This window comes from Saccopteryx leptura, chromosome 1 (genome assembly GCF_036850995.1).
Source record: "Saccopteryx leptura isolate mSacLep1 chromosome 1, mSacLep1_pri_phased_curated, whole genome shotgun sequence".
Classification (NCBI taxonomy): domain Eukaryota; kingdom Metazoa; phylum Chordata; class Mammalia; order Chiroptera; family Emballonuridae; genus Saccopteryx; species Saccopteryx leptura.
The window spans coordinates 9,392,072-9,412,943 of NC_089503.1; the positions used below are offsets into that span (position 1 = coordinate 9,392,072).

General features: G+C 41.4%; 1 protein-coding gene across 1 annotated transcript in view; it reads right to left on the reverse strand.

Moving 5' to 3' along the window:
* Window positions 1-220: 220 nt before the first annotated feature.
* Window positions 221-20,872, reverse strand: part of RTN3 (reticulon 3) — a 46,691-nt gene continuing 26,039 nt past the window's right edge. Inside the window, exons 2-7 of the mRNA XM_066360089.1 lie at window positions 6,859-7,066; window positions 4,951-5,089; window positions 4,442-4,511; window positions 2,928-2,974; window positions 1,303-1,361; window positions 221-271 (exon numbers count right to left, since the gene is read on the reverse strand). Of these exons, the coding sequence (XP_066216186.1) occupies window positions 226-271; window positions 1,303-1,361; window positions 2,928-2,974; window positions 4,442-4,511; window positions 4,951-5,089; window positions 6,859-7,066 (569 nt within the window). The 3' untranslated portion in view covers window positions 221-225. The remainder of the gene's footprint in view (window positions 272-1,302; window positions 1,362-2,927; window positions 2,975-4,441; window positions 4,512-4,950; window positions 5,090-6,858; window positions 7,067-20,872) is intronic.

Genomic DNA, 20,872 nt, shown 5'->3' on the forward strand with positions numbered 1-20,872 from the left:
TTATTCTTTTGAGTTCTAAGACATCCGTTCTCTTTTAAGTCCAACAATTCTTGTGCTTGATTCTGCAGGTAAAGGGAAAGGAGGGGGAAACACCAGATTAAAAAAAATTCAGCATGGAATGCAGGCTCGAGCCGACATGGAGCACTTCCCTTCACAGCACAGGTAACAACGTTATAGCTATTAAATGGTGTTTGGGTAACTGTAGCATTTCTGGTTTCCATGTACTTATTCTGCCTTTTTCTTTGCGATTCCAGGTAGTTTTGCTTGGATCCTATTGGGGGGGGGGGGGAGGTAAAAGCAGACATTAGTTCTAGGTTTTTATTTCCACAGCGACACTAGAAGACAGTCCTGGACCTGCTGCAGCAGTGTGAAAATTCTCCCATTTCCCCAGATGAAGAGGCTGGAGGGGGTGAGCTGAGGGGTCTGCCACTGTCCACTCCCTCTCCTTGTCACTGAGCCTGCCGCCTGCCTGCTGGTCCTCCCGGGGGGTTCCAGAGAAGAGTAAGGAGTCTGTGGGTGTAGTGTGTGCTGGCTCTGCTCTACAACTGGCAGTGGAAGAGCCCATTTCTCTGGAAATGCCACTAATGCCATAAAGGGAACCAGGACTCGAGTCAAATTAAAAAACTGTAAAAGCCAGCAACAGTTCCCTGCTCCCTACAGAACACCAAAGCTGCCCTTTGTTTTGTGTACTGAGGTTCCCATGACCAGGTCAGTCGCCCTCAGCTAATGTCAAAGCTTCTCCCCTAACCAGGGGGCCCACAGCAGGGGGCCAAGTCAGGCGACATTGCTGATCAAGACCTTAGGCTTAAAGCTAAACTAGGACCGTCTTTCAAATTCAGGGGTGAACAGCTACCAGACACAGCTTTTGTGCTAAGTGTCCTGGCCTGGGCTTAGCTCCCATGCACCCCTAAACAGAGCAGGTAGAGGCCCTGGCATCTGCCAGAGCTGCCTAGACACAGTCACAGTTTCCTTTTATCACAGCTTGGAAAGGCACTAAAATCTGGGCTGCAACGGGGACAGAAACAAACACGATTTAACTATGATGCTGTTTCTTAAAGAATACCTGAAGAAAATAAGGAAAAATATTGACAATTTGAAGTAGTAGATTCATAAGTGTTTGCTAGAAATGACTCAGAAAAAACATTTCCTTGATATGAGTCTTAAAAATACCTACTAACATGTTATTACTTGATTTAAATATTAACTTGGTTAGGTCTGGCAACAGCATTTTATACAGCGGACTACTAACCACTGGGGAAGAAGCACCCACTGTGATGAAATGTGGAACTTGAGTGTACTTACTTTTCAACAATCGACTTGGTCTGATCACGGGCGATGCCAACATAGTGATCAATCTGGGTCTTGAAGAAAGGAAAGCGACTCAGTTGTGGCAACACACAAACTAACAATTTTCCTGAAGGTAATGTTCTTTTGTCTAGCACGCTTTTAAAAAACACTACCGAATACTCTGGAAATGAAAACAATGCTCAGCTTTTAAAAGAATGTTTTTAAAACCCCAGATTTCAGACTTCAAATTACAAATATTGATTGACTTATGACCTATGCAACTTACGACCATTCGACTTTACGACCACAATTGCTAGCCATGACTGCTCTGCATCTGGCAGCGCAAGCGTTGCCCAGCTGGGCCTACAACAGTGCGGACCAGCTTCCGGCAGCACTACCATCTCCGCGTGCACCATTTCAACTGTTATCCCAGACTCGTACAGCAATTTGTGTTTTGTGTCTTGGATATTTTTCATCAAACCCCTCCCAAGATATCTAACAAGAGGAAATTGTCTTTGCAAATATTAAACCAGTTGTACTGGTAATGCAGTGTTTTACTTAAACCTGACGAATGTAAAAATAAGAAACAAAATGGTGTAGAGACGATACAAATGGCATAAAATGAACAAAGAAAATTATGATATATAACAATAATGAAAGAAAATTATGATAAGATATGACTTAAAGATTTTTATAACATCATTTCACAGTACTGTACATATAGCCTACTCAACTTACGACCAAATCGTGTTACGACTGGTCTGTCGGAACCAATCGTGGTCGTAAGTCGAGCACTAGCTGTATACCATAAACGTCCCATACTCAGCTGAGCAAAAACCACTGATTCCTTTTGCAGAGGTAAGTCTTGCTTGCTAGGTGTTTCTTTTAGAGACACCAGACTTATAATAGCACTTTCTGAATACTAGACAATGTGGGTCTAATCTCTTTTCTGTAATCATAAATGTGTTTAGCTTCTGGGTAAGACTAATTCATTCAATACCAAAACCAAAACAAAATCTGTTAATGGGTGACTTAAATCCATAAATAACCTTACAGAATCTAGTATACTCTGTATACACCATTCCACAATGCAAATGTCTGTTCACACTGCTGCATTCCCACGTTTCCTTAATGGTTCCTTAACACCGTAGTTTCTCTTTTGACAAAAGCTTTTATTTCTTTAAACATATTTTCCTCTTCCTTTCTTTTTAATTTTATTTAGAAAATTAATTTTAACAGGGTGACATTGATCAATAAGAGTACATAGGTCTCAGGAAAACGTTTCCTCTGCATATGAACTGTTGATCATGTTGTATACCCATCACCCAAAGTCAAATCATTTTCTGTCACCATATATTAAACATATTTTTCAATTTATTTTTTGAACAGATAATGCAGCCATGTGATAAAAACACAAAAGGCACACAATAAAGTGTAAAACTCTTCCTACCCTTATCTCTCCTAGACATTTTCTCTGCCTAGAAGAAACCACTGTTATCAGTTTCTTATAGGCACCTGACTTACAAAATTAGACTGTAGAAATATAAGAGAGTGCTCCAAACTTTCCATACCTAAAAAATGAACTAAGAACTAGTCACACATCAACTGGCATATGTGGTCTGGAACAGGCCAATGCTCACCTTGTACTTCTCATAGACGACGGGAACGCTGAAAACGAGCAGTTCCGCTGTAAGACAGAACAGGGGGCACAGCAAGTGTAAGTGCGAGACAGCCACAAAGTCGCAGGACTCAAGTCACACATGCATTTTTCCTCAGGAAATACAGAGAAACATAGATCTTCAATATAAAAGATTCTGGCTAGATCTCTCAATTAAAGACAGCCTGAGTGGGGGTGGTACAGTGGATATAGTGCTGACCTGGGACTCTGAGGTCCCAGGTTTGAAACCACGAGGTTGCCAGCTTGAGTGTGGGATCATTGAAATGACCCTATGGCCACTGGCCTGAGCAAAGGGTCACTGGCTTGGCTGGAGCCTCCCAAACCCAAGGCATGTATAAGAATCAATCAGTAAACAACTAAAGTGGTACAACTATGAGTTGATGTTTCTCATCTCTCTCTCTCTCTCACTAAAAAAAAAAAAAAAAAAAAAAGGACAGATACAGGTATATAGAATATAGATTTCTTTTTTTTTTTTTTTTTTTTTTTTTACAGAGACAGAGAGAGTCAGAGAGAGGGACAGACAGACAGGAACGGAGAGAGATGAGAAGCAACAATCATTAGTTTTTCGTTGCGCATTGCAACACCTTAGTTCATGGATTGCTTTCTCATATGTGCCGTGACCATGGGGCTACAGCAGACCGAGTAACCCCTTGCTTGAGCCAGCGACCTTGGGTCCAAGCCGGTGAGCTTTTGCTCAAACCAGATGAGCCTGCACTCAAGCTGGAGACCTTGGGGTCTCGAACCTGGGTCCTTCCACATCCCAGTCCGATGCTCTATCCACTGCGCCACCGCCTGGTCAGGCAAATGATTTCTACAAGTAAGATTCCTCATATTGAAATCAAAACTAGATGGTTTTCCTTTACTTCTAGCTGTTTTGTTATTTCTTTAAAATTGGGACCATTTAACCTGACCTGTGGTGGTGCAGTGGATAAAAGCGTCAACCTGGAATGCTGAGGTCGCTGGTTTGAAACCCTGGGCTTGCCTCGTCGCTGGTTTGAAACCCTGGGCTTGCCTGGGAGTTGATGCTTCCTGTCCCCCCCCAAAGAATAAATAAAATATAAAAATTAAAAATAAATAAAACATAAAATTAGGACCATTTAGCCCTGGCCGGGTAGGACAGTTGGTGAGGGTGTTTTCCCACTATGCCAAGGTTGCAGGTTTGGTCCTCAGTCAGGGCACATGCAGGAGTCAACCAGTGAATGCATGGATGGGTAGAACAGCAGATCAATGTTTCTCTCTTTCTCTCTCCCTAAAATAATCAATAAATACTTAAAAAAAAAGGTTAATGAAAAAAATTTGGACCATTTAATAAACTTATGGCTACAAACACATACAGTTCCTTTCAATAGTTCAAGGTCTCTATGGGTGCTAAAGGCTGGGCCCTGCAGAAGGGTGGAGCCACGTGGGTCATCTCTTCGCTCTTCCTCTTTACCAATCACTTCAAAGAGCATGGAGACATTTTCCTTGCCCCCTTACCAAGAATCAGAAGGGTGATTCCATTGAAAACGGCACCAACATAGGTCATCAGCCACATGAAGACAGCCAGCTGTGAAGTCCAACATCAGTGGTTAAGAAGAAATAATTATAACACAAAACTCAGGTTAACTGATGCCATTGTCCTCTAGCTAATTAGGTCTACATACATTTAGTGATGTACTACATATATTAGTGATGTAGTTTTAAAATGAAGGTTACCCAGTTTGCAGTATATATCTGACGGTGCCTGAGAGAATCCTATAGTCCTTTTAGGCCCAAAGACAGGCTGGCATTGCATCATTTCTGTCGATCATTCTTCCTGTTCTGAAGTTAGTTCTCCAGGTGTGGGAGGCAGCTTCTCCACTGCCTCCCAGCCCCATTTTTAAGGGTGATGGAGATAAGCATATAGTTGTGTCTGATAAAACCCTATTTGGTTTTTTTTCCTTTGAATTACAACCTAGTTCCTGGTTTTCCTCAGCCTCACCACCAAACGCCGTAGCGGAACTAACCTTCAAGGAGTCGACCAGATCTTCTACCAGAAAGAGACGGATGAGGAGTTTCAGGGCCCTGTTGACGTGCACCATGGCAGCGTTCACATAGTTGTGGAAAGCTTCAGAGGACAGAGTAATGTCTACATCCAGGTAGGCTCTTCCAGAAGAAGAAACAACAGTCACACATTGGACATGGGAGAAGACCTCTTTTTGTTGGCATAGCAGTTCTTTAAGGTATGAAATCCCCCCAAGAGTGTATTTTAGAAATCTCTAGGGGCATTTTTTTGCTGTCACAGGTAGGGTGGGGCACTGTCATTTAGTGGCAGAGGCAAAAGTATCTGATGTCTGCAGTGTGGACAGTTCTCAAGGTGTTTTGTCCCAGTTTTAAGACATCTTGAATTTTCTAAAACTGTTTTGTTTATGCTAAACTTCCCTCCTAAGATTTTTTCACGGTTTTGTAAAAATACATTTGTACTGGAGATTATACATGTAGTTGCAAGTATCTGATGTTTATTATGTTTTTTAAATTTTTATTTATTTATTAATTTTTATTGTTTTTTGTAGTTATTTTTATGTTTTCTTGTTTTTATGTAGTCATTGCCAAGCAATTACATACTGGCTGGAACATATTTTATCATACATGGCTATTTTATCATTCCTTTATATTAGATTATGACCTACATTTAAAATTCTGTTTATAGATATATTATTTATGAATTTCACTTCAAAATGATAAAAGAGGCATTATAAAGGACTGAGTTTCATAGCTTTGAAAACTACAGAAACAGGAAGACCTGGGTTCTGTTCCCAGAGGCACTACAGACTGAGGTACGACCATTTGCTTGTGCCCTGTTCCTCCACTCAGTGCTCACTGTGTCTGCTGGGCGCCGCTCTGCGAGGGGCTATCAGGGGGAGAGGGACGGCTTCTGCCTCGGAGAGCCTCGAGTTTGTGGGAAAAACAGTAACAGGCATGCTTTCTTTCCTATTTATTACGAAAACATTTACTACCAAATAGGAAAGTTAAAAAAATTAGTTGTAATTAACACAATTTAGCAAAACACATTTTACACATCCACAACAGTATCATGCAAGAGGGAAAAAAACCCTAAGATGTCTGAGCTTGTGGCAAAGCAGTAACATTCATTCATTCAACAATTATTGATTTGTTAAAGCTAATTTGCAGTAACTTTTCAAATGCCACATAGCTTAAATAATCCTTCTTTTTTCACCAAGAGAAAATGCTAGGGCCAGAGTCACAGTCAGACACCTAGTCTGTCACAGTCCTGAGAGGTCACAACAGGGTTTCTTTCTCTATGAGCAAAGGGGTTTTTAAAAAACTGTCATCTGTTTACGTTAACCTTTTTTATGGCCTAAATTTTTCAAAAGGAAAAGTGTGAGGAATACAGTTCTTAGAAGTTACAACACAGTCAGAAAAGCTAGCAACTGGAGTCTAGAAATGCATGACATACATTCATCAAGACTTGCCCCTAGTATTAAGAAAACTAAAAGCGGTAAGAGGGAAATCAGTAATAAAACAAAGGCTAAACACATCAGGTTCTGATATCAGCAAGAGCGCAGCCCCAATACCAAGATTTCAAAGTCATTTAAGGTTTAACTAGGTGGGGGCTTACACAGCGCTTGGGTCCCTAACTGTGTGCTGTCCTACACACCGTATTCCCTACCCTGCTCAAAAATTATACAGTCCTCTTTAGACCTAAAAGTGTGAGACTTGTCAGAACGTTCTTGGCTCCTAGTCGGTCACTTCTGAAGGTGGTGCCAGGGCTGACAGTTGATGTTTCATGCCACCCATCAGCTGTGTTAGGCCCCGTAATTCTTAATTTTTCGTCAGGTCTGAGTTTTACACCTGCTCAGGCTCAGCGAACCCCTTCTAAACTGTAGACTGTTACTTGTGACCCTTCCACTCACTTGAACGGATGGCCTTCTTCTGACTTCTGTACAGCTTGGATGACAGACTTATAGACTCGGAAGCTGATGGTGACAGAGAGAAGGGCCAGGATGAGGTAAGAAACCACACTGATGACACTGAAGGCTGCCAGGGAGAGCAGCACGATCAGCGTGGTGCCAAAGACAAAGCCCGTCTTCTTCACGTCTCGCCAGAAGATCAGGTCGTGCACTGCCAAGAAAAAAGGGGGCGTGAGCTGCAGAGCACCAGGAGCCAGGCCGGACGCCCCCCTGCGCCCTGCACGCCTGAGGAGCATGGCCCGCGTGCGCAGTGCAGGTGCCCCTCCTTCCGAGAATCTGGTAGGTGAAAATCCCACATGTCAGGGCTGATGATTCACACTGCACCTGCTTCTGGACAGGTTCACAAAAATCTTAGAAACTTATTTTCTAGAGGTGGCTGCTGAAGTACAATGGGGAAAAGTATCACTTGTTTGAATGTTTCAGCAGAAAGGATGATAAAGCAAATGTTGTAAAATCTTGGTAACTGTTGACTACATTAAGCACACTGTGACAACAGTCATTGGGTCAACAGGCTACAACCAAAGCTAAAATTAAATGTATAAATTGGGCCAGGGCAGAGAGAGTGGTGAATAAAAATAAATCAGGCTCTATTAGTGTCAGTTACAGTGAAACACCAGTCTCTATGTTAATATGAACAATACTCAGGAAGGATTATGGGTAGGGGACCATATAATTATTTAAACTTTTAAAAGTAAGTGGGGGCCCTGGCCGGTTGGCTCAGTGGTAGAGCGTCAGCCTGGCGTGCAGGGGTCCCAGGTTCGATTCCCGGCCAGGGCACACAAGAGAAGTGCCCATCTGCTTCTCCACCCCCCCCCTCCTTCCTCTCTGTCTCTCTCTTCCCCTCCCGCAGCCGAGGCTCCATTGGAGCAAGGATGGCCCGGGCGCTGGGGATGGCTCCTTTGCCTCTGCCCCAGGCGCTAGAGTGGCTCTGGTCGCGATAGAGCGACGCCCCGGATGGGCAGAGCATCGCCCCCTGGTGGGCGTGCCAGGTGGATCCCGGTCGGGTGCATGCGGGAGTCTGTCTGACTGCCTCCCCGTTTCCAGCTTCAGAAAAAAAAAAAAAAGTAAGCGGGGATACTATTCATAAATGTTAGAAAGTAAGTATAAACCAAGACTGTCCCAGGCAAGTGGGTCTTATGGTTGGGGAATCCAAACTGGAAAAATCTAAGTTTTTCTATCTAAAGAGACCTCGAAATCCTGGGTGTAAATTACTAGCAATTACCTCCAATCTAGCAATTACACAACATTTGAATGTCAATCTGTGAAAACTAACTTCAACACTAACAGCCCTATTGCAAGTTTCTTCCCTGCTGCTCTTTGCTTTTATAAAAAAGAGCAAGGCCTTTGGAGCCGGAGAAACACAAGTTTGAGTCCTGGTAATTTCTGGCCGTATTACCTAAGTTAACCTCTCTAAACTTTGTTTTCTCATCTATAAGATGAAGAAAGTGACATCTATTTCCTAGAGTTGTTTTAAGGACTATATAAGGCGCTCTGGCTAGATAGCTTGGTTGATTAGAGTGCTGTCCCAAAACAACGAGGCTGCCGGTTCAGTCCCCGGTCAGGGCACATACAGGAAGAGATCGATGTTGGTGTCTCTTTCACTCTCTTCCTTCCTTGCTCTAAAATCAATAAAATAAACATTCAAAAAAAGTGCTGCCTTCTTAAAACAACAACAACAACAAAATATATAAGGCTAATGCATGTAGAAAGCTCAGCACTATAAATGACCCATAGTAACTACTCAAATTTGAACTATAATCAAAATATGGTTAGTTTGGAAGACTGTGATGAGGGAAAATGAATCTGAATCTGATTCCAGCTGACCCACTGGTCCCTAGTTCTTGCCCAGATTCAGCCTCAATACTCTCCTCTGAAACCTCCCTTGCATGAGCCAAGGGAACCAACCTAACTCGAAACTAAGAAAACACCAAACATATACTTAATGTACAGAAGACATATCACTGGTTCCCAGATTGCAGCTAAGGGATGGAACTATTAGGAGAAAGAAGACGTGTTACAATCACTGAGGGAGGTCAAGAGTCCCAGATAGTGATGTAGCAGAGAGAGAGAGAGAGAGAGAGAGAGAGAGAGAGAGAGAGAGAGAGAGAGAGCGCGCGCGGGCGAGCTGAAAGGCAATTCAGGCTCACCTGACTGAATAGGGAAGCTGAAGAGAGTACTGCCCGCTTACGAGAGCAAATCCTAGAGTCCAAGTATCGGTATGTCACCACTGATAGACCTATAGGAATGGTTTCAACACAGAATGCTTAGTGATAAAAACAAAGTGACACCGTGGGCCTCCTGATGTGGCGCACTGTGAAGGACACAACATCACGCCTATGGTATTCTTCCCCCAAACATATCACCTGAATCTAATGAGAAAACACCAAATGTAGACTGAGGAACAGTCTATAAAACAACTGGCCTGTGTTCTTCAAAAATATCAGTGGTGTAAAGAGAGGAGACTTGCTGACATGAAAACGCAAAGTGTGATCACAAATTGGAAGCTGGACAAGGGGGTAAATGCCGCTCTAAAGAACATCCCAGAGACAACAAACAAAATTAACAAAATTTAAATGTCGACCATGAAATTGATACAAGTACTCTAGCACCGTTAAATTTCCTAAATTTGATATAAATTTAAGTGTACTATAAAACAAACAAAAACATTCTTGTTCACTAGAAACACACCAGAGTACTGAGGGGAAAGAGGCAGGATGTTTCTGCACGCAGCCCTTAACCGGTTCAGCGAAAATAGGCATCTACAGAGAGAACGAACTGACTCAACGTTCACAATCGGTGAACCTGACCAAGGGTTCTACGGGAGTTTTATGCACTATGCTTGCTATTCTTTTTTTTTATTTTTATTTTTTTATTTTTATTTTTTTTATTTATTCATTTTAGAGAGGAGAGGGAGAGACAGAGAGAGAGAGAGAGAGAGGAGAAACAGAGAGAGAAGGGGGGAGGAGCTAGAAGCATCAACTCCCATATGTGCCTTGACCAGGCAAGCCCAGGGTTTTGAACCAGCCACCTCAGCATTTCCAGGTCAATGCTTTATCCACTGCGCCACCACAGGTCAGGCCTGCTTGCTATTCTTAAAGTTTGACATATTTGAAAGAAAGAATGAGAAAAAGAAAAACGCTTAAAGGACAAGGCTGGCCCAGAGAGAAAAAGACCATGATGAATCAGAGAAGGAAAAAGGGATGAAGATATCAAATCCACCTTTTGTGTAAATCAGAAAAACCACCCTGTCCTCACGAACTTGACTGCCACCTGCTGGCCAGCTGTCATAAGGAATACTGAAACCTACAATGATAACACATGTGAATGGTGCCCTCTGGAGGTGTACAGTACACAACTTGCAGACCAGGTCAGAAGGCCAGTTGGACGGCACTCATATAGTGAGTGAAGGGGAGAGTGGCATGAGATGAGGTTGGAGCTGAGGGAGGGGCTGGCCTTGGAACGCTTTCACAGAGCAAGGTACGGGGTTGACTTCACCTCCGGTGAAATACAAAGTCACTAAGGAATGCCAAGCAGGGGAATAACATGATATATTTTAACAGTGTTTTGTCCTCATACGCAATGTTGTGGGTTGACTCCTGGTCAGGGCACATATAAGAATCAACTAATGAATGCATGAGTAAGTGGAACAAGAAATCAATGTTTCTCCCTCTCTCCTCCCACCTTCCTCACTATAAAAATTAGTAAGTTAAAAAAAAAGATGCTCAACTTCATTAGTCATTAGAGAAATGCAAATCAAAACCACAATGCACTCAGTAAGATGATTATAATTAAAAAAATACCAAAAACAAATATTGGCAAGAATGTGGAGAAACTGGAGCCTACATTCCTAGTGGGAATAAGAAATGGTGCAGTCACTTTGGAAAACAATTTGACAACTCTTCAAAAAGTTAAACATAGTTACTATATGTACCAGCAATTTCACTCTTAGGCTGACCAAGAGAAATAAAATAAAAACATACAACAGTATGAAAAACTGTACAGCAATGTTCACAGAAACATTATTCATAATAGCCCCAAGTGGAAACAATCCAAACATTCATCACCTGATGAATGCATAAATAAAAGGCAGTGCATCCAGACAACGGGATTATTATTTGGCAATAAAAATAAATGAAGTTCAGCCTGACCTGTGGTGGCGCAGTGGATAAAGCGTCAACCTGGAAACACTGAGGTTGCCGGTTCGAAACCCTGGGCTTGCCTGGTCAAGGCGCATATGGGAGTTGATGCTTCCTGCTCCTCCCCCCTTCTCTCTCTCTCTCTCCTCTCTATAATGAATAAATAAAATCTAAAAAAAAAATAAATAAATAAATGAAGTTCAGCCCTGGCCAGTTGGCTCAGTGGTAGAGCATCAGTCTGGCATGTAGAAGTCCCAGGTTCAATTCCCAATCAGGGCACACAGGAGAAGCGCCCATCTGCTTCTCCACCCTTCCTCTCCTTTCTCTCTCTTCCCCTTCTGCAGCCAAGGCTCCACTGGAGCAAAGTTGGCACGGGCGCTGAGGACGGATCCATGGCCTCTGCCTCAGGCGCTAGAATGGCTCTGGTTGCAACAAAGCAACGCCCCGGATGGGCAGAGCATCGCCCCCTGGTGGGCGTGCCGGGTGGATCCCGGTTGGGCGCATGCGGGAGTCTTTCTCTCTGCTTCTCACTTCAGAAAAATGCAAAAAGAAAAAAATCTGATTGGAATTACATAGAATTATATAGATAAACTTGGGGACCATTAACATCTTAGCAATTTTTTTGTCTTTTAACCCTTGAAGACATTATAGCATTTTATTAATTTAGGACTTTATTAGTTTCTTGGCAATGTTTTAGAGATTACAGTGTACAGGTTTTTATAGACTTTTGACTAAATTTATGCCAAAACATTTTCATGCTATTTTAAATGGTGTTTTAACTCAATTTCTAAGTGGTTAGTACTAATATGTGGAAATATTTTGTGTATTAACCTTATATTCTGCAGCTTTGCAAGCTCACTAGTTATAGTAGTTTTGTAGATTCCATCAGATTTTCTGCATAGGCAGTCATGCCATCTGTGAACAATGACAGTTTTACTTCCTTTCCAGTTTGAATGCATTATATATATATTTTTCTCTTTTTTTAAATTCATTTTAGAGAGAGAGAGAGAGAGAGACAGACAGACAGACAGACAGAAAGGAGGAGCAGGAAGCATCAACTCCCATATGTGCCTTGACCAGGCAAGCCCAGGGTTTCGAACTGGCAACCTCAGTGTTTCCAGGTCGACACTTTATCCACTGCGCCACCACAGGTTAGGCTGAACTTAGTTATCTGAGGAATACAGTTAAAGATAACAAATGCAGTGTGGAATCATAATGGAATGGATAAAGGCACAGAACTCAGGCCTTAGTCTTCATTTTTTCCTTCTTAGTCCAGCTGGTTCTTTGCACGTGTTGGACAACTACTGAAGAAAGTCTAGACTTAAGTCTGCATTAGACAACAGATCCAATCTAAAATAAAACAAATGGTGCTTGCTTTGGCAGCACATAGACTAAAATTAAATAAATCACTAATAATTGTGAAAGCCCAGTCAAATTTAGAGTGATTTTTTTTTCTTTTTCTTTTTTTCAAATTTAGAGTGATTTTATGCCTTTCAACATACTAATTTTTTTTTTAGGTGGGAGGCAGGGAAGCGGACAGGCAGGGACAGACTCCTGCATGCACCCCCATCCAAGTCCACCCAGCAAACTCCCTATGGGGTGATGATGCTCTGCCCATCTGGGGTATTGCTCTGTTGCTTGACAACTGAGCTCTTTTAGGGCTGAAGGCAAGGCCATGGAGCCATCCTCAGTGCCCTGAGCCAACTTGCTTGAACCATTGGAGCCATGACTGCAGGAGGGGAAGAGAGAGAGGGAGAGAGTGAAGGGGAAGGGGAAGGATAGAGAAGCTGGTGGTCGCTTCTCCTGTGTGCCCTGACCAGGAATCGAACCTGGGACTTCCACACGCCAGGACAACACTCTACCACCACTGAGCCAACCAACAGGTTATGGCAACATGACATTTCTCTCGTATGGTCATAATACACTTGGACTTGTATGCTTCTTTGATGGTCTATTAAGTAACAGGTAAGTGACATGGCTTCAGACTATAACAATTATATGACATAAAATTCCTTAAAAAAAGCTGACAGTCTCTAAAATCTTTACTAATAAGCCTTAAAAAATATATATATGTATGTGTGTGTGTATATATAAAATAGGTCTGGCCAAGTACCTCAGTTGCTTGGAGTGGTGTCCTGATATACCAAAGTTGCAGGTTCGATCCCTAGTCAAGGCACATACAAGCAACCAATGAGCCCTGGGGCTGGATAGCTCAGTTGATTAGAGCAGAGCATCCTCCCGAAGCACATAGGTTGCCGGTTCAATCCCTAGTCAGGGCACAGACAGTAACAGATGTTCCTGTCTCTCTCTGTCGCTCTCACCTTTCCTCTCTCTAAAATTAATAAAATTAACATTTAAAAATATCAACCAACAAATGCACAAACAAGTGGAACAAAATAATTGATGTTTCTCTTTCTCTACCTTCCTCACTCTCTAAACTCAATAAATTAAAAAATTTTTTTTAGCCTGACCAGTAGTGTCAGGGTTATGGAGCAACGACTTGGGATGCTAAGGTCCCAGTTTCAAAACCCTGCGGTTGCTGGCTTGAGCGTGGGCTCACCGGCTTCAGTGCAGGCTCACCAGCTTGAGCACGGAGTTGCCTGTTTGAGCATGGGATCACTCACTGGCTTGGCTGGAGCCCCTGGGTCAATGCATGGTAAGGAGCAATCAATGAACAACCAAAGTTGATGGTTTTCATCTTTCTCCCCCTTTCCTGTCTGACACTCTCTTTCTCCTCTGCTAAAAAAAAAATAAAAAATTATTAAAAAAATAAAAAATTAAAAAAAATGTAATAAGTGCCAGGGAATTCACATAATCTGACTTTTGAGATCTTATCCCCTCCATTTCCCTAGAGCTCTACTGGGAGTTTGGTTCCCTCACGGAGACAACGAGGATCTGATCAATAACTGGGACTAGTTTTCTCCCCCTCTGCCTCACTTCCCCCCAACAAAGGGCAAAGTTGAAAAGACTTGAGAGTGAAACCCACATAATCATTACCTATATTTTATCATTGTCTTAATTTTTATCTTTGTTGTGGTAAAATGTATATAACAAAGTTTACCATCTTAACCATTCTTAAGTATACAGTTTAGTGATGTTAGCCACACTATTGTGCAACCATCACGACTATCCATTAATGTTTTACTATACTTAATTATACTCTCTCTTATCCATTCTAACTTTTTTATGTATTTCAAAGTAAATTAAAGTACAGGAAATTTGCTTTAGCTTGTATGTAATTTTTTTAAAAGATTTTATTTATTCATTTGAGAGAGGAGATATATCATATATATATGTATGGATGTGTAGTATGTGTGTGTGTGTATATATAAAGAGAGAGAGAGAGAGAGACAGAGAGAGACAGAGAAGGAGACACAGGGGAAGGAGCAGGAAGCATCAACTCCCATACGTGCCTTGACCGGGTAAGCCCAGGGTTTTGAATCGGCGACCTCAATGTTCCAGATTGATGCTTTATCCACTGCACCACCACAGGTCAGGCTGCAGGTCATTTTTTAAAAATTATTTTGGCCCTGGCCGGTTGGCTCAGTGGTAGAGCGTTGGCCAGGCACATGGAGGTCCCAGTCAGGGCACACAAGAGAAGCTACCATCTGCTTTTCCACATCCCCCACCTCCCCTCCTGCAGCCATGGCTTGAATGGGTCAAGCAAGTTGGCCCAGGGCACTGAGGACAGCTCCACAGCCTTGCCTCAGGTGCTAAAATAGTTTGGTTCTAGGAATTGTGGCAGGCAGAATGCTATGGTGGCCCCCAAAACTCTTGCCCTTTGTTGTACATGTCCTGTATAACACTTCCTCCTGGCCCCAAATGTGAGCAGGACCTGTGAATATGATGGGACAGTCACTCTCGTGTTTTCATTGCAGTTATATTTACATAAGATCCTGAAGCAGATTAAAAAGAAATTCTCCTGATAGCTTTGAAGAAGTAAACTACCATATTGTGAGACTCTACTATCTGAAAGCAGCCTCTAGGAGCTGAGTGTGGCCCCAGTCAGTAAGCAAGAAAATGGAGATCTGGTCCTACAACCTTCCAGGAACTGAATTTTGCCAACAATCAGTGAGCTTGAAGGGAAACCTGAGCCTCAGGTGAGATCTCAACCCTGGTTCATGCTTGGTGAGAATCTGATCCAGCTAACCAGACCCCTGATCCATGAAAATTGTGAGGTAAACTTTATTGTTTTAAGTTGCTAAATTTATGGTAATTTATTTCTGGATACTGTTTCTTTGCTCCATCTGTTGACTCATTTGCAAGTACCAACCACACTGTCTTTATTACTGAGCTTTATAATGTTTTGAAATGAGTATTCCAAGTCCTCCAATTTTTTTCTTTTTCAAGACGGCTTTGTATTTGCTACGTTCTGTGTATTTCCACAGAAATTTTAGAATGAGCTTGTCAATGTCTAAAGAAAATTTTTTCAGAGACTTTTTATTGCTGTGACTTCACAGATGAATCTGGGTGGGACGGAGAGGTTCACAACATTGAGACTGCCCATCCCAGGACACAGCAAGCTCTCCTGGAAGTTCTTGAGCTTCCCTCTGCAGCTTTGAAGGGTTCAGTATAGAGGTCTTGCACATTTCTTTTGTTGTTAAATTTATTCCTATTTTATGCTTTTGATGCTATTGTAAATGAAACTTTTTTTTTAAAATTTCAATTCTGATTATTTGCTGTTAGTATATAACAAAGAAAACTGAGTCTTCTGTATTAGCCTAATATCCTGTAACTTTGCTAAATTCACTTACTACTCCTACTAGTTGCTTTGTAAATTCCTTAGGATTTTCTATGCAAAAAATCATGTCATCTGCAAATTAAGACAGTTTAACAACTTCTTTTCCAGTCTTCATTCCTTTTATTTATACTTCTTGTTGTGATTCAAGGGGTAGGGCCTGCAGTGTGATGATGAATACAAACGGAGCGAGTGAGCACTGCCTTACCAATCCTAGGGGAAAGTGTTCAGTATGCTGGCATTAAATATAATGTCAGCTGTACTTTTCAACAGATGCCACTTACCAAACTGAGATTACCTTCTATTCCTAGTTTGTTGGAAAAAAACACTTTTTTCTTTTTTTTACAAAATAATGATGTTGGGTTTTTTTCACATGCCTTTTCTGTATCAACTGAAATATTGCATAGTTTTCCTCTTATTATGTTAATGTAGGGAATTATGTTGATGAAATTTCCAATCCCACAACAAGCTTGTATTCCTGGAACAAACCCCACTTAGCTATGATGCATTAACCTTTTTTTTTTTTTTAAATAGAGAGAGGGATAGACAGGGACAGACAGGAATGGAGAGAGATGAGAAGCATCAATCATTAGTTTTTTGTTGCAGGTTGCAACACCTTAGTTGTTCATTGATTGCTTCCTCATATGTGCCTTGACCGCAGGCCTTCAGCAGATCGAGTAACCCCTTGCTCGAGCCAGCAACCTTGGGCGCAAGCTGGTGAGCTTTTTGTTCAAACCAGATGAGCCTGCGCTCAAGCTGGCGACCTCGGGGTCTCGAACCCGGATCTTCCGCATCCCAGTCCGACACTCTATCCACTGCGCCACCACCTGGTCAGGCATCATTAACCTTTTGATATATTTACTGTTGGACTTGATTTGCTAATATTTCATTAAGAATTTTTCATCTTGGGCCTGACCTGTGGTGGCGCAGTGGATAAAGCGTCGACCTGGAAATGCTGAGGTCGCCAGTTCGAAACCCTGGGTTTGCCTGGTCGAGGCACATATGGGAGTTGATGCTTCCAGCTCCTCCCCCCTTCTTTCTCTCTGTTTCTCTCTCTCCCTCTCTCTCTCCTCTCTAAAAATGAATAAATAAAATTAAAAAAAAAAGAATTTTTCATCTTATTATGTTCCTGAGGTATGTATATCAGTCTATAAAATTTTCTGTAAAGTTTTTGTCTGGTTTTGGTGTTATCATATACTAGTCTATGAGTTGGAAAGTGTTTGCTCCTTCTTCCTTAAATACTTCAAAGAATCCTAGTAAAACCTCTGGACCTGGACATCTTGAGATTTTTGATAAATTTAATAGAGATTATGTTAGCTTTGATAAGTTGTATTTTTCAAGGAATTTGTTCATTTCATTTAAGTTGATGAATCTGTTGGCATAAAGTTGTTCATAATATTTTATTAGCCTTTTAATATCTGTAGGATCTTAAGTGATAACCCCTTCTTCATGCTTGATATTGGTAATCTGTGCTCTCATTTTTTCTCAATTAATCAAGAAATCAACTTTGTTGATCTCCAAAAACCTTATTTTGGCACTGTTAATTTTGTTTTTTATTCCACTGCTTTTTGCTCTTACCTTTATAATTTCCTTCCTTCCTTATTTTGTGTTTACTCTGTTCTTTTTCAAGCGTAAACTGAAACCTCAGATCATTTAATTTAGATATTTTTCTTTTCTAATCTGTAAATTTCCCTTCTAGCAGTGTGTTCCACAATCTGATATATATTTTCATTGACTTTCAGTTTAAAACAGTAAAAAAAATTTTATTGTGATTTTATTAAGCTACAGACTATGTAAATGTGTCTTTGCTTAATTTCCAAATATTTGGGAATTTTCCTAGGTATCTTGTTTTCCTTGTTTTAAAATTTAATTTCATTATGGTCTTAGAACATTTTTTGTATTATCTGAATCCTTTACATTTGGAGTTGTTTTATGGCCTAGCATTTTGTCTGTACTGGTGAATGTATACTTGAAAAAGAACGAGAGACTGATAGATTTTACTGAAGTAATTTATATTTTAAAAGATTTAATTCATAAAGTAAGAATTTTAAAAAGTTTTGAATTCTGAAACTCACAAAGGAAGACCCATCAGCTTCTTGGTCTAATTACACTGGTCTTTGTTAATTATTGCCTAAAAATATCTACTAATCATATAATTTGGTCAGTGACAAATGTCCTAAACTTACATAGCCCTTTTTACTCTCACACTAGATAACTCAGTTGAGAATTACTAATTAGTATTTACACAGAACTTTATTTACTACAATACTATAAAGCAGGGCAAAATAATTATCACCATATTAACACAGGAAGATGCTGAACCAGTCAGGCTAGTTGTCTGAGGTCACATGAAAGCAGGAAGTTGTCAGAATTAGGAACTGGAATTCTTGTAGCCTATTCCCATATGCCTGATCACTCAAAAGAACTATAAAAATTGTAACAACTCGCCTGACCAGGTGGTGGCGCAGTGGATAGAGATCTTGACTGGGATGCGGAGGACCCAGGTTCGAAACCCCAAGGTTGCCAGCTTGAGCGTGAGCTCACCACCTTGAGCATGGGGTCACTGGCTTGAGCATGGGATCATAGACATGACCCCATGGTCACTGGCTTGAACAAGGGGTCACTCGGTCTGCTGTAGCTGTCTCCCTCAAGATACATATTAGAAAGCAATCAATGAACAATCAACGAACAACTAAGATGCTGCAACGAAGAACTGATGCTTCTCATCTCTCTCCCTTCCTGTCTGTCTGTACCTAGCTGTCCTGTCCATCTCTCTTACTCTCTGTCTCTGTCAAAAACAAAACCTCAGATATACCAGAATCAGAGAATCGTATTAAAGTGATATTAAAGCCTGACTTGTGGTGGTGCAGTGGATAAAGTGTCAACCTGGAATGCTGAGGTTGCCGGTTTGAAACCCTGGGCTTGCCCAGTCAAGGCACATATGGGAGTTGATGCTTCCTGATCCTCCCCCTCTCCTCTCTCTCCCCACTTCTCTAAAATGAATTAAAAAAATAAAAATTAAAAATAAAGTGATATTAAAGATCATCTACTTCAACATCCTCACTTTACAGAATAAGAAAACTGAAGACCCAAAAGGTGATACAACTTACTTGTTCACTATGTTCAATGTCACACTTCTAGATATAGTAAAGCAACAATGAAAATTTAGCACTCCTAAATCTGAGTTCAATAATCTTCAATTACGGCCGGATAGTTTGGTGGGTCAGAGCACTGTCTCAAAGCACAGGGGTTGCTGGTATGCCACCCGGTCAGGGCACATACAGGAACAGATTGATGTTCCTGTCTCCCTCTCTTGGTAAAACCAATCAAAAAAAAAATTTTTTTTTAAATCTTCAGTTACTGGAGAATAACAGCAATCCTTTATTGCCATTTCAAAAAGCATTGATGGCCCTGGCCGGTTGGCTCAGTGGTAGAGGTCGGCCTGGCGTGCAGGAGTCCCGGGTTCGATTCCCGGCCAGGGCACACAGGAGAAGCGCCCATCTGCTTCTCCACCCCTCCCCCTCTCCTTCCTCTCTGTCTCTTCTCCTCCCGCAGCCAAGGCTCCATTGGAGCAAAGTTGGCCCGGGCGCTGAGGATGGATGGCTCCATGGCCTCGCCTCAGGTGCTAGAGGGGTCTGGTCGCAACAGAGCAACGTCCCAGATGGGCATGCTGGGTGGATCCCAGTAGGGTGCATGCGGGAGTCTGTCTGACTGCCTCCCCGTTTCCAACTTCAGAAAAATACAAAAAAAAGCCTGAGCCTGACCAGGCGGTGGTGTAGTAGATAGAGCGTTGGACTGGGATGTGGAGGACCTGGGTTCGAGACCCCAAGGTCACCAGCTTGAGTGCGGGCTCATCTGGTTTGAGCAAGGCTCACCAGCTTGAGCCCAAGGTCGCTGGCTAGAGCAGGGGCTCACTCGGTCTGCTATAGCCCCCCCCCCCAGGTTGGGGGAAATGTGAGAGGTCAATCAATGAACAACTAAGGAGCTGCAGCGAAGAATTGATATTTCTCATCTCTCTCCCTTCCTGTCTGTCCCTCTCTCTTACTCTCTGTCTGCCACCCAAAATAAACAAACAAACAAATAAATGGGAGTGACTGTAAATTAAAAAAAAAAAAAGTCTGAAAAACCACAGATCCCCACATAGCACTTAACACTGACCATAGAAGTGCACAACTCGATATCAGATGAGAGGCTGACAGTCCCCTTAGCAGAGCCTTAAATATCCTTTTTTTCTTACACTTTCCAAGACTCCAAAACAGACAGCATTGAAATAATTTAAGTGAAGGCCAACTGCTAGGAAAGTAATTATATAGTGAGTATGGTAGCACTCTAGCACCATATAATGAGTTTGGCCTGAAGAATATTAAATAAAGTCCAATGTAGAAGAATGCATGAGTTCTCTTAAGTAATACTCACAAAATAGGATTACAGTACAGGTTACCTACTTCCAAAGCATAAAATCTCTATGGTATAAGATCAAATTAATTAAAAGTTTCATTTACTGTCTATCCCAGTAGGAATTCCTTTATCTTTGATTGCCAAATAGATTTTACAAGACACACAGCAAAAAACCCAAATGCTAAGTAGTGCTCCTATTATGAAGATTTAAAAATAAGCTTTGTAAATAAATAAGAACCTAATGATGTTCTTAAAAGCAGTCTTCACCCTAGGCTCAACCTACAATGAAAAGAGAACCTAGAAGAAACAAATTAAAAACCTTTTTTTTTAAAAAAAATTTAATTTAACAAATGGTCTACTGCTTTGGGAAATATTTGTATAAGAAAACCAAATTGAGGAACCATTAAAAAATAACCTACCTTTCCCCATTTTTATCCAAATCATACTTTTGGAGATATAAATCAGAGACTAAGAAAAATAGCACTTTGATAAGTAATCAATCACAGCAGAATCAACCACATGCAGAATTTCTAATGTAAATAGTTACCTGAGAAGTCTGTCAGAAGTCTTGCTAGGACATGCTTGTTTACCAGTTCAGTGTTGCTAAGGCTGGAAATAACATCTATGCTAGTAGTTTCTTTGAAAATAGTGGGCTTTTTGGAAATTGCAAGATCAGATCCAATCT